General features: G+C 35.0%; 1 protein-coding gene across 5 annotated transcripts in view; it reads left to right on the top strand.

Annotated features, from left to right (window-relative positions):
• The window catches only part of LOC149807653 (microtubule-associated protein RP/EB family member 1-like), a 61,939-nt gene that overhangs the window by 20,718 nt on the left and 23,485 nt on the right, over positions 1-17,736 (top strand). For 4 of the 5 annotated variants that reach the window (XM_089969220.1, XM_089969225.1, XM_089969201.1 and 1 more), the window contains exons 2-5: positions 1,297-1,430; positions 5,034-5,072; positions 10,650-10,756; positions 16,710-16,965. In XM_089969220.1, coding sequence (XP_089825346.1) covers positions 1,310-1,430; positions 5,034-5,072; positions 10,650-10,756; positions 16,710-16,965 — 523 coding nt within the window. In that variant the 5' untranslated portion in view covers positions 1,297-1,309. Of the gene's footprint in view, positions 1-1,296; positions 1,431-5,033; positions 5,073-10,649; positions 10,757-12,297; positions 12,405-16,709; positions 16,966-17,736 lie in introns of all 5 variants that reach the window. The other variant, XM_089969208.1, reaches the window with a different exon arrangement.

The following is a 17,736-nucleotide window of genomic DNA, read 5'->3' as shown; positions in this document are numbered from 1 at the left end:
GTCCAGGTGATGTTAATCCACCATAAAATATGGCTGCCTGAAAAACAAACTATTTAAAAAAACTTCTCAATAATTGCTCAGCAGAATTTGATCGTACTTTACAGATATCATTCTGACCACTCCAGTGGCCTAGTGGTTAGAACATATGCCTCAGATGCCGGTCATTGGTTTGATCCCCAGCTGAGTGATACCAAAAACTCATACAAATGGTACTGACAGCTGCCTCGCTTGGCACTCAGCATTAAAAGGTTAGTGTTAGCACTGGTCTGCCAGTTGTGAGGATAATGTGACTGGGTGAGACATCACGCTACATATCTGCAGCATAATGCCCCATTGCTAGAAATCACTATAATCTGCCACACTGCAGACATCGTAGCGATATGACTGAAAAATTGTTAAAGGTATGTTAAAAATCAAATCACAGATATCATTCTGGCATAAAGAGTTTTGAAGTTTATACAAATGAGCTGAGTCATTTATCTGTTACAGCTGCTGTTACTTGAAATACCAAAACTTTTTTTTGCTGACTTGGATCAGATTTGACCTAATGAGTTGCTTTACTGCTTTTTAGAGTCATACTGATTAGGCTTTTCTACCAGCAGCTTTGACTGCCATTACATTGCACATCTTTATCAAAAACAATTTGCTGAACAAATTTGACCAGCTTGGTCACAAAGAGATCTGTCATAGTTGCCATTTAGTATTGGACAATGATGCTAATATGACATGAAGTATATAAAGATACCAAACTTGAAACAGTTATTTTCATAAATGCTATTAACAGCATTGTAAAAGTTTCATTCGAAAACTTTCTGCTAAACATATGTACCACTTTGTCAACAAAAAAACTTGCAACATTATTGGACTATTTTTGACAGCAAGCATCCAGGTAGAGACCTTTTGGTATGAAGCGATACAGATCCAAAAACTAGAGAAACCTTAAAATAATTATTTTCATGACATATGCAATCAGTAGCATTGGAAGAAACTCAAACAGAAAGCATTCAACTCTGTAGATGCTTTTATATTTGGCAGTTAGGTAGATATCAGTCTTAGACCCACACAGACTTGTAATCTTCATCATTGTCATTATCATCATCACCATCTCCCATCATTGTCATTATCATCATCACCATTTCTACAGTCATCATTGTAACTTGATGAAGCTTAATAAGCTTTGTGTGATTGGTGGTGTTAATCTGTTATTGTTGCCCTTGCCTAATGTCTTCATACAAGTAGAAAGACTACTTTCATGTGATTTTCTAATGTTTCTTTTTATTTTATTTTTATTTTCAGCAATTCTGATACCATGGCGGTGAATGTATATAGCACAAATGCCACACAAGAGAATCTTAGTCGGCATGACATTCTGGCGTGGATCAATGACAGTTTACAAACAAATTATACTAAGATAGAAGAGTTATGCACAGGTAAGTGACTTTTCCCAAATTATAGTTCTGTTTTAATGCTGGAGAAGATAATCTACCTGACTTAACATTTTCAATTTTCCATGCAGTCAAAAAGTTTGCTAATGCAATATCAGCAGAATATAAATATGTGAAATTTTTTGCTGGCAAATTTATATCTGTATGTAGATGACTGGGTTTGATTTATAGGAGGTTCCAGCAATTTTTCAATTTTTGGCACATTTCTTAAATTCATGGTATAATTTGAGGGGGGGGGGACCAGAAACTTTGTGAGTACAACTAGACAATAGTTTACACATGTTTGTGCTGTATATTAGATGACTTGATTCATTTTTCAGGTCATCACAACAATGTAAAAATATAAAAAAATGTACACATTTTTGAAGAAGAAAAAATTGGATGTGGCCAAAAATCTTATTTGTACAGTTAAGCAGTTTCACTCGAGGTAGAGAAATGAAATTTGATTTTCATGTTTGGATACATAAGTAAAAAACATGATGAGATTTTCATGCAGTTATAGTTATCATTCAGAGCATTCCTTGCATCTGAAGTACTAAAAACGTGTCATGAGTGATTTCTGCTTTGAGTGACCAACAATAATTTACAATTGTCAATCATCATGCATGAATTGATTTTCTCATATAAATGCACTGTCATAAGCAACCACCTGCCTATTGCAACCAGTGACCATGACTTTTAGGCAGAATATACATTTGAAATTTTGACATGCAAACTTTCATAACCACAAGTAGATCTTGATTTTAATTAGATTGTTTCTCGAGGGTCGGTGGTTCTTTCCGGGGTTTTCCCTGGTTCTTCCTCCACCATTAATACTGGCCGCCATGTATAGCCTATCGTGTGCTGAAAAATGGCGTTAAACCCAACAACAACAAAAAATTAATTAGATTGTATGGTAGGGTCATATTTTATTGACCGTAGACCATACTAAAAGTATATGTCACTAACTATGATTGCAATGCCAATGTCATTTTTTATCTCCATTACAGTGAACTATTTCTTCTTCAGAGAAATCAGGCAAGGAGTCAAGGACATAGTTCAAAGATTCATATTGTTTCTTTTTCTTTCTTGAAATCCTGCACGACACCATTAACGCCATCATGAGAAGTCTTCTTATAGGTCTTCACTGTAATGGTCAAGAAGGTAGTTTGTCTTTAGAATCAGTCTATAATGCCAGTAGTGAATGATGTCTTTGTCTTTAATAAGTGATTTTTTTCTGGGTATGATTGTCATTAGAAAAGGTTTGTGTTGTTTGTTCCTTTTTTTATATTACAGCTGTTAAAACTCGCACTTCAAACCATCATCTGTTTATTATAGTACAGACCGCTACACCATTTATATTTACATACACCATTTATATTTTGTTTCTGGATGAGTTAATTCTGTCTTTTAATTTCAGTCATTGGCATATTTGTATTCCATACTTACTCAAAGCCTGATCATAGCCACTTAAGCACAATTCATACACAGCACCTTCCGTATAGGTCTCACTATAAACTGCCACACTGCAGACATTGTAGTGATGTGACTGAAAAATTGTTAATGCTGCGTTAAAAATCCAAGTCACACACACATCTTTGGTAAAAACAGTTATTCAACAGTTTTGCTGAAGACTTTGCTGATTGCATGGTGCACTTCCAGATCAACAACTACATTGAGTGATCACCTGCTTCTTTAAAAAAGTCTCGACACATTGGTTAAATGCGTTCATGTTGCAGATGAAGTTTTTAAGACCCAGAGCAAACAGATGGAACAGAGCTAGAGAAATGCAGCCCATATTCTACTAATTAAGCCAGATATGTACCTCCTGAGAAGAGCTGAAATGACAATCATGACAGCAACAATGGATCTAAACATATATAAGACCCTATTATATAATGTTCTCACAGTCTCCATAGCTGTACCATGCACTGACCACCTAATCCCAGCATCAGTAAGATCTTCAAGATAAAACCACTCACAGAAAGGCATCATCTAGCAGTGCTGGGTTAACATTTACCAGCATTCATTATTTCCTGAGACAGTTCTCACTGGAACCAACTTTGTGAAAGTGCAATGACAGTTCCCAGTATTGATGCCTTCAACTCGGCCATCCAAAACATACCATTTATGGATAGGACAATTTAATTTTTGAGGGGTGGAGTGGGACCTAGGATTTGTTCTGGAAACAATATTTGACTTTCAAACAAATGGATTTCAGGACAAAGTATAAACCAGAGGAGCATGGACTGAACTGTGGCCATGTTTGGTCTGAATGAGGCAATGTTAGGTCTAAATGAGACAATTTCAACTCTTGTGAGACTTAAATGAGTGTAGACAACAATTATATTTTGTACACTAATTTCTTTATGACCAGATCTGATAGAGATCTGTTAGACACAAGAAGAATGTTTTTATATCAAGTTTGACTTCGTTTATGATTAAGTAGCATTCATTATAATATTGACTCCTCACCTATTCCTTCTTTGGCTAATGTAAAATTAAGTAAATCGGTTGCAGCAAATTGGCGGGGGGACCAGGCTACTCTAACGAAGTTGTGTTCTAGGCGTACCGCAACTTGTTTATAGTGGACCAGTGAGAATGTGTTTTATATAGATCCAGTAAATAAAAGTGATATACATGATGCAGATATATCTTAATTGGATCAGATATTTCCTACATCACTGACAATGATGTGCATATTTGTTTACACATTAACCAGTTTTGCAACCTTAACTGAGGTTTATTCATCAAAATTAATGTTTTCACCAAGATACATAATGGTGTGAATTTCACACTCGCACACATTTAATTCATTAGCCACCCACCCCACCTACAGTAAATTGACCTACCATGAAACTCAGGAACAGTTGCTTTCATATGAACATAATGAAACTTTTAACATGAATTAATAAAACAAAGACTTTTCTGATTATATAAACACTTGATTTCTCAACTGCCATCATCAAACACTGACTTTTTGCAGTTGAACAATGAAATGCTTTGTTGATTATCTAGTTATTAAAAATGTTTTACCAACTGCACTATGCAAGGCTGTACAGTTGTGAACATGTAGTTTTCAATATTTGGGGTAAATTTTTGTCTTACAAGCAGTATATCGTGTAATGCCATTACATAATGCATGATCACTGCTGCTGTGGTAACAATGAAGATAAATAACTTGGCCATAGGGTCCATTCTTCTGGGTCAGAACTTTTATTATTGTAGAGGTCTTCACCCTATAACTATATATACATTTAACTGTCATTTACAGCTGATAAAGTAGTTCCTAATCCAGCGTTGTTTGTATTTTGGCATCTTTTTACATTGGACCAAAGCCTGAAGACAGCCCTATCTTGTGATTTTCAGGGACAAATTTTACAATTGTACATTGTCATCATGATAACAGATCTTGCCAATGATTTGTAATCATTTGGAGTGTTGCTAACTGAAAGATTTTAGTAGTTTAAATACATAACAGCTTTGTCATTACTTAGAAGGCAGCAATGTAAAATGAGATGTGTTGTTTTAGATACTTTAAATAAGGTTTACATGCACTGTATATATCAGTTTCGACACTTATTTCTTTTTATTTCTTTATTTTCGTAGGAGCTGCATACTGCCAGTTTATGCATATGCTGTTCCCAGGTAAGAACAAAATAGCACAACTTGTAGATATGGGGTTTCCGCATTTTTTTTTTAATACACTGCTTACAGAGGAAAACATCTTTATTTGGTCATATCTGTCCATCCATCCATAATTTTTTTAGTAAAATTACCAAAACAAACTATTTGATTTAAACAAACATTTGGTTGGCCTGTTTTTTATGCATATTTAAATGACATAATGAGATTTTCAGAAGCTAACACAGTTTAAAATAATTTTATTTAAATATATTCTTGAAGGTTTTGCACTTCTATGTAAATTTGTTTGGTTAAGTTTTTGTCATCAGGCTTATACAAAAACCACTTGACATAAAAAAAAAACATTTTAAAGGCATGCTTTAACCATTTACTACAGCTTTTGTGCAGCTTCACTGCTGCTAAGTGTTACCATATCAGCTGCTGAGATTACTGAGGCTGGTTGCTAGACTGAATACTAGAGCATCATGGCTGACTACAGAAACTGAGAGTAAAAACATGGTTATATTAATTTTCATTATTTCATTAAATATGGGTGGTTTTTAATGAAATAAAAAAACAGCTTGTATAGTGTCTGTTATCTGTATATTTCCACTTTGACAGACTCTTAATTCCATGATACAAGAAATCATAGTCATGTAAACTTTTTGAATCCCACAAAATAAATCCAATATTTACATATGTACATATAAAATATAAATGACATTCAGTCTGATGACATAATTGTGAGTGGTACCTCTCAAAACAGTCATTATCCACATAAATGAACTTGGCACTGTTTACATGCAATGAAAACTTCATGTCTTCTCCCTTCCCTTACACTCATCTTGTATCTCCCTTGTTTCGGGAACCATCCTGACCAGTGTCTCAGACCCTTGGTGTCAACATTAGACAGAGCTTTCCTTTTCCTAATCCCCTGAAACCCAGTGACCATCTGTTTATCCAAGTTCATTCTAAATTCATGTTGTTGTTTTTTTGTTTGTTTTTTCTTGTCTTTTTTATGTTGTTTTTTTTTTTATATTTTATTTTTTCTGGACTTTGATCTGGTGATTTGGTGACTCTTTTATATATATATATATCGGTGCATTACAAATTGGTGTGTCAGTTAGAAACCAAAAAAGGTGCTTCCACCATTTCTTTGCTTTACGACAAGAACTACACTGCATTAGGTTTTGGTCTGCAATATCCAAATCCCGTTTGTTTTTAGAATAATCATCTGCAATTTTTGGGCTAGTTACCTCTTTTCATCTTCCATTTTTTTCTTAAAGAGTTACACTGGACAGCTGTGTGGAATCCATGTTATTAAATAATATATGAACAATTTTTGGGTCTTTCCAGGCAACACTGACCAGCTTATGATTTTGCATAATTTTTCATGTCCCCCTGACTTTTCAAACCACTTTTTTTAAATTAAGTTTCTGGCATTCTTTTTCTATTTGCTTGTACTCTACCACAACATAAGAGGCCATGCTGATGTAAATCTTCAACTATGTTCCAGAAATGTTTTATGTGGCAAATCTTGCCATTTCCTGGTTGGCCTCTGGATGGATTGACACTTATGTTGTTAGCATGAAAATATTTGCCAATTCTTTCAAATCTTTCTCAGGTCCTGGGATCCCAAAATATATTGATGTCATCCAAGCTATAGAGTACTTAGGTATCTGCATAATGCTCATGAACATGTAGATTCCAAGAAATGGCCACATCTTTGTGTTGCAGATATCATACCATTTGGGGTCTTGCATTTGGTCCCCCATTTTCTTGGCATAATTGTTTGTTTCTTTAACAAGTTTTTCCACTAGAAATTCAGGAAAACTTTGAGAAAAAATCTTTTCTCATTGCTTAGTGGTCCAAGCTAAATAGTTGAACCAATGTGATCAGAACTTAAATTGTTGATCTCGAGCGCAGCCATGTCATCGCTGCATTGTGCATTTGGGACAGTGTCCTCCTCGTCATCCAGTTCAAAATCACTTACATCAGGAGTTGAAACTGGACTAACATCAGTATCTGATCCAGTTTCTATGATTTTTTTTTAATCTGTTATATTCTTCGATATCGCTTGCACTAAATCCTTCAAGCTCACTCATATCTAAATTGGATCCTTATTTCAACTACATGTGTTATGTCAAGAGCAGAAAAGTCCTTCCTCTGTGTCTAAATTTAGCCAACCACATTTCAGACTTGTATAAAAATGTTTAGCAAACAGTCCTTTGATTAGTTATGATAATTAAAAATGTGTAAACTTCGGTACTTTCAACCAATCATTGTTCAGTTAATATAGAGCTAATTTACGCGTCTGTGTGACACTGGGATTTCAAGTAGTTCTGTATTATAAGCATAAATGCATCAGTGGGGACTATGCAAGTGTTACTGGCACTGCATATGTGGCAGTGGGATTGAGGAGCTATTTATAAGTGACTCTTCGATGCAGCAGTGGTAGTTAAAGGGTTAATCATATGCAGACAACCTGAATTGATTTTCAGTACATTGAAGCAATTTGTCAATTTTTTCAAATTCAAACTTCTGGATCTTTATCGGTGAAAACCTCTTAACCACGATTGTGCGGAAACTCCTTTACATAGAGAAATAGAAAGTCTATTTTGTCTTTGACATTCCAGGCTGACAATAAGGAGGCAGAATAGACAAAAGTAGCCAAAAGATTTGAAGCATGATTGAGTTAAAATTATTTTTAAGACATTATTGGCTATATCATGCTGAGGAAATGGGAGCTTAGTGTTGTTCATAAGGACACATTAGAATCAGCTTAGTTACCCAGACTTCGTTCTCATGTACCAATTAGCATATGTTCAGTCCAGAGACAGTAAGTAGTGGTTGTACATGGCTGAGACAATTTTGTATCTTGTCAAGAAGAGATGACGATTAGTTCTCGTGAGCCTTGCAAATCAGATTTGTGGGGCATATATTTTTGCATATATCAACAATTTTATTATATTGCATTATTTCTTATTTTTTTCCATAAAATTGTGATCTTGAACTTTGACACTCTTCTTTTGCTGTTATGTCGATATGTTTTACAAACAAATCTAGTTCAAGAAAAGCATTTGGATTGTGTCATAATGCCCCTCAAGGCTGGTGATGGTGAGGAAAGTGTACTGTAGTTTCATATAAATGATTTTAAGATAGAATCTTCATGATTGTAATGTAAAATGAGTGATTTGTACAGGTGCACGGTGGTTCTGATTAACCTATGTCTGTCCTCCAGTATGGGTCTTTGGACCATTGGAATGGATTTGGTGGCATAGTGGTATAGTATGCAGATAAAATAAATGAAAATGTGTATAGAATTTGGATCATTCTTGGTAAATAAGTTTTGTATAGGGTTATGTAATTAAAACAATTGCATGCTCCAAAATAATTGAAAAGCATATAGGGAAGGATTAAGTACAACGTCGACAGTTATTTCCAGATTTACTCCTGAATATAATAGTCTAATTTTGTGGCCTATACCACATAACCTACTCTTTGTAAAGACTAAGTTATTAGTGAAGAACCATGTGAACATATGTCCTTTATACTTCATCAAGATATTTTCATTTTAAATGTTGAATCTTTTTATCAATTTTACTATCAAAACCGTTCACCTATTAGCTGCCTTTCATTTGAGAAATTTCCTAGCTTCCATGTATCATAGTTCTTGCCATTCATTTTGAGCTATATATCTGATCAGATTTTTACCTGTATCTCTTTTTATTTGCAGTTTTTAACTTGGCCTGTCATAGCCCAGAAGTGATTATGGGTTAGCCTGTTTTAAGTTGTCCATTGTCCTTTCTATATGTTCATTAGCTCAAGTCTGTTATGCTCCTAAACTACTTGTTGTTGTTGTTGTAGGGTTTAATGCCATTTTCCAGCACACGATAGGCTATACATGGTGGCCAGTATTATTGGTGGAGGAAGAACCCGGGAAATCCCCGGAAAGAACCACAGACCCTCAAGAAGCTACTGGCAAGCTTTCTCACATACCCACATTGGCCGAATCCGAGACTCGAACCCACGCAGAGGTGAGACCTAAACTACTTGTGGGATTACCATGAAACTTTACACACATTTATCCCAATTTGAAGTTGGCCCTAAATGAGAATGGTGCTGCTAAAGGAATCCAGTATGACCACCACAGCAGCCATCATGAAAATTTTGTTTTTGCTACTCCTCTGAATGAATGACCTGTATCAACATGGGATTTTCAAAAGACTTCTTCTATTGTCCAGAAATCCCCAGGTGACCATCTCCAATTTCCATGAAATATTTTTCAGGTGAATTCTATGTAAATGATGGTTACAGGCAAAATTTCAACAAGGAAATCCCATTTCAAAGTTATGGCAAATTGAAGGTTGGGGGGGGGCTAACATAGTTTTTCATTTGTAACATGGCCAGCATGAACATCTTGTTATTAGTGCTTCACCAAAACTGATGGTTATGTTTTCTCTAAAAGACTTCTTTTAACGTTTTGTTGATCTTAAATAAAATAGTGCTGATCTGACATCCCACATGAGACCATCTTGAAAATCTTGTTTTACCTACCCTTAAAGAAAAGTAATTTCAACATGGGGTTTTACATCAAAAGATGACTAACCATCAATATGGCCACCGTAGTTGCTATCTTTAAAATATTGTTATCTCTGCCTTCAACTGGATGCATACATCAGCATGTTTTTTGTTTTTTTTATGATATGATACCTAGTTGGCCCTAAATTAAAATGGTGCCATCCAGTATGGCTGCCATGATGGCTGATGTGAAAACCTTGTTGTCATTACTCCCTCTGAATTAATGATCATTCTTACATGTGGTATTTACCAAAAGACATCTAATGCTTTTTATTCTGCCCTAAACGAAAATCCAGTCCAACATCTAATATATGCAGCACAGCAGCTAATTTGAAAATCCTTTTATCATGGAAGATTATCAGAGATAGTTTCAACACTCGGCAGTTAAAAGATCTTGGACTTATCTTGAATTTCTCATAAGAGCATCAGTCCCTTCAAGAACTCTTCTTTGGCTTAATTATGACATATAATTCACATCCTGTTCATAATGCCCTTTCATGTATTGACAACTCTTCTTGGGGTGGAAGGGGGCACATGTCCTTTAAACCTGGTTCTGTTTTGTTTTTTCCCCAAGTGAATCATTTAGTTGATTAATTTTTACAAGAGAAACTTGTAAATATGTTGTGTATGTGTGGAGAAGTTGTCACTAGTCACTTGCATTAATGAACCTAACTATATTGCAAGAAATTAACAAATGCCTCTTCGGCCTATAATGACACATGTGATGCATACCCAACTGTAGACTGCATTATGCACCAGAAGGTCAGGGTCTGTGCTTTTCAGTTGCAGTCTTAAGTACAGTGATCTGAGTGGAGTCCAGTCTGAGTTGATGTTGTTTGCAGCTGGGCGCATGTTGTACATGGTAGATATGATTTAAAGGGTGAAATATTTCTCTGTAAATATGTCAGCAGGCAATTGAGCTCCAGGCAGAACTTTTATGTGAACACCAGTCATAAGACAGCTAATTATATTGCATATTTACAGAGGCATAATTTTACCATAAGAAACTTGACCTTTCAGGAAGTATTCAGTTGAAAAAAGTTAAGTTCACCACAAAGTTGGAGCATGAATTCATACAGAACTTCAAGTTGCTCCAATCTGCCTTCAAGAAAGTGGAAGCGGATAAGGTGAGATTACCTCCCCTGCTTGAGAAATCAAGTCCAGCCGAGCATGCAGAAGGGGGGAGATCACATGGTTGGCCAAAGGGGTTTTACTTTAATTTATCAATCACTAACAACTTTTGTTTTCAATGATATTGCACCTTTTCCAAAATAGGAACGACCCATTTTAGTTCCAAGTTCAGACAATTTTTGTAATGTTTTGAGGCTACATTTTCTCACGGTTCCTAACATTTTGGAAATGGTCCAGTACAGCTCTAGAATGGTTTGACTGATCTCTGCATGAAAAACTGTATGTATGCACTGCATGAGGGGAATTATTCAGATTGTTACTTCATCAACACAAAATTAAAATAATGCAGAGGCACAGACATTCCTAAATCTAAAGTGACTACCAGACAGGCTGACTTGTAACAGGTAGAAGCAGGACTGATCAAAGCAGGCCTATTTGGAAAAAAACAAGGAATTTTTTTAGTCACATAATTTTTCACATAACTGATCCGATTTGTATTTCTTTAAGGAATGCACTTGTTTTAATTACATTTTCCTCTAAATTTGTCAACAAAGTTTCTTCATTGGCAGAACACCAAAGAAAGTTCATTCTACAAGATGTAGTTGCAATCTGGAAAAATCTCTTGCATAGTAGTAATTAATCTACCCTAGTGCTTCTGCTTCCAGCCCATTCAACAGCCTGTCTCAACATAGGTAGTTTTACTAATGTTAAGTTCTTATTTTCTATGTATTGGAGACATATTCAATCACTGCTCTTCTCAGCATTTATTTAAAGTTTGAAATTCATAGTGTTGAAAAAGGTTAATTTGGCTGTGCACGAGTGCTGGATATTGCTGAGGAGATAAAATATATCAAGAATATGAAGAAAGGAATAATCAGAACCTGGCTCAATACAGTAGATGTCTCACTGGGGAGCTGACCTTTATGGGAGGTGTTTGTTTTAAATGAATAAGAATAATGGGAAGAGTGTCATCTCTCAGATGTATCAACAAAATTTAAAGAAGGATTAGAGGAACCAAAAAAATGTATCAATGTACTTAATTACCGAGAAGGATAACTATTATGTTTTGTGAAAGAAATTTATAAGATGGTAAAAGTTTTGTTTTTTTTTAAACTGGAGACCACAAAAGTTCTCTGCAAGGATTTTGGATTCAGGTGGCAATAGGCATTTAAATGATTTTTTTGTTTTGGAGCAGCTAATTTATGATCAAGAGAAATTTTCTGGAATGAATAAGGTCAACCAGTTTAATTTCATGTACCCCTGGATGCCTGAATTAGGACAGCCATGCATTTATTGCATTTTTCTTTTAGGATAAAGAGACTATGTATTTCTGTGTCTTAATTTACCTGGACATTAAAGGAGGGCATACAATTTGTATGATGTTTTTAGACATTAACTGAAAGGAGCAACATATTGAACTTGTCTCCAGTAAACTAATGCTACCTTAAATAGCATGTCTTTCTACAATTTATCATAATATAGCATTTCTTTATTTTGGTACATCTAACAAAATTTATTCTCTTTTATTCACTTTCAGACTCAATAATACTTAAAAAGGTTAAATTTGGTACAAAATTAGAACATGAATATATACAGAATTTCAAGACGCTTCAGCAATCCTTCACCAAAATGGGAGTAGATAAGGTGAGTGGATGCACACAGATGAACATTCCACCCTTACCTGAGCAGAATCATTGTGGTCATAAACAATGTCTTTTGTTTTTCTGTTGGTTTTTTTTTGTCCAGCCTTCATTCACAGATATTAAGAATTTGATATCACATTTTTTACCTGGATGGGCCCATTGGGATCCACTTGTTCCATTTCCAGAAATGAACACTGATGATGCATCAGAGTACATTTTTATTGTTCTTAAACTGATCACTGATTGATTAGTGTCAAAGATATACCACCATGGTTTTTAGTGGTATTTTAATTTCATAACTAAAGCCAAGGTTTAAGGACAAAGGCAAAAAAGCAATCTCATGGTGTTGCTACTAAATATTCTGACAGATTTATAATTACTTCCAAGGCATGTTGATTATTAAGAATGAAAACTTTAACATAATGGTGGCAGGGTTCACTTGTTCTGTGTATCCAGCATGTCAACTATGATTTATATGCCCCTACTATGAATGTGGTCAAAGATATATATAGCACAAGTGATGTCCATTTATCAGGTCATCAGTTCTTTGGCCATCTTTGTGCTACAAAACTGCATGCACATACTTTTTGTTTCACAGAATGATTTGTGATCAAGCTTGGAAAACATAACACAGAGATCTGCAGATGGTTCATTTGATGAAAGTTATGAAGCTTTTTCATAATTATGTCCTCTATTGACTCAGCGCTGGGGGGTGGGGTGCATCTGTGTCCTTGGAACTCATTTGTACCATTTCCTGTTATGGACTTCTCCTATAAACATCTGTTTATTCAAGGCAGACTCATCTGTATGTTTACACTGAAATCACTTAATTTAGCCAGATGAAATTTTTGTGTATGTTTATATGCATAATGTTACGTAGAAGTACTAATTATTGTCTTGCCCTTGTAAAGACAGGTAATTTTTAGCTTATCTGACCATAAGACCAAGTGAACTTATAGCAGGGGTATCAAACTCCAACCACCCAGAGAGCCGCATAAGGCCATTTTTGATGGTCCAAGGCATGCACCACCTTTGCTATCTCTCATGGCACATTGTGAGGCCAATCATTTTGTGGGGGCCACAGGATACAGCTTAGCAGGCCGCGTGTTTGAGACCCCTGACTTATAGTATGGTCTTGCATTCATCATGCAACTGGCAACATTTGCTGTTTTTAACTTTTGGGCAAAAATTACTCAAGTAATTTTCTATAAAATTGGCAGCAAGCATCCTGGCATGAAGGCTTTTCAGGTTTTTAGAAAGGATGCTGATCCACCATTAAAAAATGGCTACTGTTGGTAAACATAATAAGAAAATATTTAAAGAATTTCTTACATGCTGGTAAATAAAATTTAGTCAGATTAAGCAAAACTTGTAAAAGCCTTTAAAGTTTATACAAATGATGCCAATTTTCAATGAAATATGTATACCATTACTTTAAACAGATAAACCTATGCTCAAGAGAATTTGGCCAAATTTGACATGAAGCATCATGGCATAAAGGGCATTCAGATTTATACAAATGATGGCAATCCTGCATGGAATATGACCTCAATTAATACAAATAGAAAAAATTTAACTTATCAAAACCAGCTCAGTATTATTGACCAAATCTGAATGAAAGCATGCTGGCATAAGGAGTTTTCAGTTTCATATAAATTATGTTAGTATACCATCAGGTATCATTACCAACATTTCTAGACATAAAAAAAACTTTGCATGATTTTTCCTTAAAAATCACACAACAGATTTTGATCAATTTGACAGAAAGCATGAAGGCCTTTGAATTTTATGACTACTGTTACTAAAATAGGCAATCTTTGAAGCTACTTTCCAAAAACCATTCAACAGAATTAAGCCATGTTTGACAGAAAGCATCTTGACATGAAGTGCTTTTGTTTTTAGCTCAAAGGTCATCAATCATTCAGATAAAAAAAGGTCATAAGTACATGTATGAGTATCCTATTTATTAGAAATTCAAACATATCATTACAGTAGAACCATCTTCTGCCAAAAAGAATAAATGCAGTTGGGCGCTGGTCTCCTGGGACAGGTGGTCTCGCTTAGCATTACTGTATCGCAGAAACTCATGTAATGGATTTATGAATTTTTGCAATGAATATTCATTTTTTAATATTATATACTTTGTATACATCATTGTAGAGTCGACTTCAGCATGGCCGTCTGTAATTCCTTTGTCTGCTACAATAACCATATCCACTTTCCAGCTCATGGTTTTTTTAGTTGTTAAGAAAATTGTAGCAAACCTTGCTTTTGTCTGACTCAACGACTGATTCATGGTATTCATTACTTGAAAAGTGAATATTTATTACAAGAATGACAAATCCACAATCTCTGTGTCTTTGATTTATTAACAGCCTCTTAGTCCATTATGATCAAGTAACTATTCCCCTCCAGAATTTACTTTAAGGGGCCAGTTTTTATTTACAAATTTAATGCCGCAATCAGTGACCTAGTATTAAAAAAATCATTTTAAAAAAATCGGTTATACAAGTGAGGTCAAAAGGTCCATGTTTTTGGATACCTATTATTAAACCAAAGCAGAAGAATATTATCCACTTGACCGGAGAAGTCAGTGGCAGTTCATAGCAGAAGAAATGTATGCACCCCAATCCCAAATTTATACCTGCGATTTTCATGTCTGAAGTTCATTTTTGACACCATGTGATGCTCACAGTGCAAACACAAGCCCTTTCCTAGATGAAAAATCTGCAAAACTGTGTGTACTAAGCAGGCTGATGCAGTTGAAAATAGTTCTCATTCAGGCTGTTTTTGAGATATTCTACTTGCCCCACTATCAACATACAGCAGAGTAACTATGGAAGGTGTACATGCCTGATGTCAGTTTCAAGAACAACACAAGCCCGAAACACCTAGTTCACAAATATATCCATATCTTTAAATAGTAAACAGTAATAGCTGAAAAGTCACACCATAGCCTTAAGTTAAGAAATTTGCCTGGGGCCAATTTACGAAACTGTACCCTGCCACCTTGAACATATGAGCAGACGTTTTTCCTCCATGTGCACAACTTTGGAAATAAATGCAGTCAAATTTGATTGCAGTATGAGCTCGCAGAGTAAATAACATATGCATCAGAATATGTCAAATGTGACTGATATTACAGTATTTTCAAAGGACATGATTGTTAGAAGCTTAAGGTATATAAAGTACTATCATTTTCATATGGTGTTATTTATAAAAGTGTACATTATGCAAATAAAAGAACTATTGCTTTCCCTTTCTTTTAATTGTGCATGCACCTTTTACACATCAATTGAAAATGCTATTCATGTTTTTAAATTTTAATACTATATTTGCAGTTTATTAATCTTAATAAGTGTGTACCATTTGTTGTAGAGTATGAAATGTATATAATACTGTATGGATGGCATATAGCAAGAGGCCATGTAAGGTAAATCACTGGCAGTTTATATGATACAAAAAACTCCTTATAAAAAGATAATACTTGAAATCTGCTTTTTCTTGTTTGGAGTTTGTTTTTAGGCATTTCTGTCGGTACTTCATTGATTGAATAAATATATACTTGTGGGCCTTCATTTGACACATTTTAAGACCTGTTCACCCTGATGTGGAGCAAGAGAGAAGGGAAGGAGAGAGAAGGAGTAGAAGAAAATTGTAATAGGTCTAAGTATGGAAATAACACACTTCAATAATATATCAAGGTCAGATTTAGGAAAAGAGAGTAGTTCCAAAAGTGATGTCACCATTGTGGTGATCAAAGTGTTTTGCCACTGGTGATATCATTTTTCTCCAACTGATAAATTTCATTATTTTGCTTTGAAAAATATAATTAAAAAAAACTTTGTCTATCGTTTTCATTATATTAGATACATTTCTAATTGCAGCTTATCTATTTCTCATGACATTTTTTGAAAACCTCATCATTTTTTGATGTGTTTATTTCTCATTTTAGATAGCATATGTAAAATTAACAGTACCAAGCAATAATTAATTCTACTTCTGAAAATAATTTTTTATGCTGTTACTATGAAGTCTATTTTTGTAGTATGCCTTACAATGTTTAACAAACAAAAGCACCAACATTTTCTCCAAACAAACTTTTAATTCAAATTATGTCTCTTTATGCCAATCTACCCAGCATGACCCACAGTGTATGATACTAACTGCTGATAACTGCTTTTGAATGGCCTGTACCCAAATGTGAAATAGAATAGATTATGTTCTGATCCATCTGGGTCTCTGCTGGGTGGTTGGTACTGTCAGAGTAGATGTGTAACTTAGTGATTCTTGGTTCTTGTTGCAGATAATTTCAGTGGAGAAACTGGTTAAAGGAAGATTTCAGGATAACTTTGAATTTGTCCAGTGGTTCAAGAAGTTTTTTGATGCCAACTATCAAGGCAGTGACTATGATCCTGTTGCAGCTCGGGGTGGAGAGTCCATGGGGATTTCCAAAGCAGGTTCAGGGGTACTAAAAGCCCCTGCAACTGTGGCACCTCCTGCTGCCCCTGCACCCAAAACAGGCCTAGCAGCAAGAACGACATCTGCCAAACAGCCAGCAAGTAAGTCATAATTGAAAGTATTTATATAATCTTAACTTAAATGACAAACCTAAAACCAAAGTTAACACATGGATTATAAAATGTTCAACTTATTTTAATTACACTGTTTATTCTTTAACTTTCAGGTATCCTTATGAGACACATTTCTTAGTTGACCTTGCCCTAAAAGCTGCTACAGTAAATTTTACATGGAGTAATCTTGCATCAAACTTTTCAAGTTTGTACAGAATTGTGCTTCTCAGATATTTCTGCCATTACCAAAACTAGACAAACATTTTGTTCTCAAAACCACTTGACAAAATTTGACAAGATTTGATAGTTTTCAGGTATAAAGGCCTCCAGTGTTTATATGACCCCAAAAAGCAGAGTATACAATATATATTGTTTGTTCATTAACCATTATAGTTCTCTTGCATTTTGCACTGCAGCACAATGACTTCAGATTTTTGATCACTTGCTTTTATGAAACTTTGTGGATGACTTGTCCTTGGAATGAGTAAGAAGTCTATTGATTTTGGGGTCAAATGTCATGGTCACTGACTAAAAAAAATTTTAAAATGGTTTGCACAATACACTACAGACCTTGACCAAAAATTGTTGGTCATTTGGTCTTGGAGCATGGAAGAAGTGCATCAATTTGGGGGTTGGTAGTCAAGGCTATTCTGGCTGAAAACTGAAGAATGTGTTCTGCACAAAAAACAGTTCTCAGTCATGTAGTGGTCTTTAAGTAATAGAATAGAGCGAAAACCAACAAGTATTATAAAATTCAAG

This window comes from Sinohyriopsis cumingii, chromosome 1 (genome assembly GCF_028554795.1).
Source record: "Sinohyriopsis cumingii isolate HCF-2022 chromosome 1, ASM2855479v2, whole genome shotgun sequence".
Taxonomy (NCBI): domain Eukaryota; kingdom Metazoa; phylum Mollusca; class Bivalvia; order Unionida; family Unionidae; genus Sinohyriopsis; species Sinohyriopsis cumingii.
The sequence above is the reverse complement of the archived record's forward strand: the minus strand, read 5'-3'. Positions and strand labels throughout refer to the sequence as shown.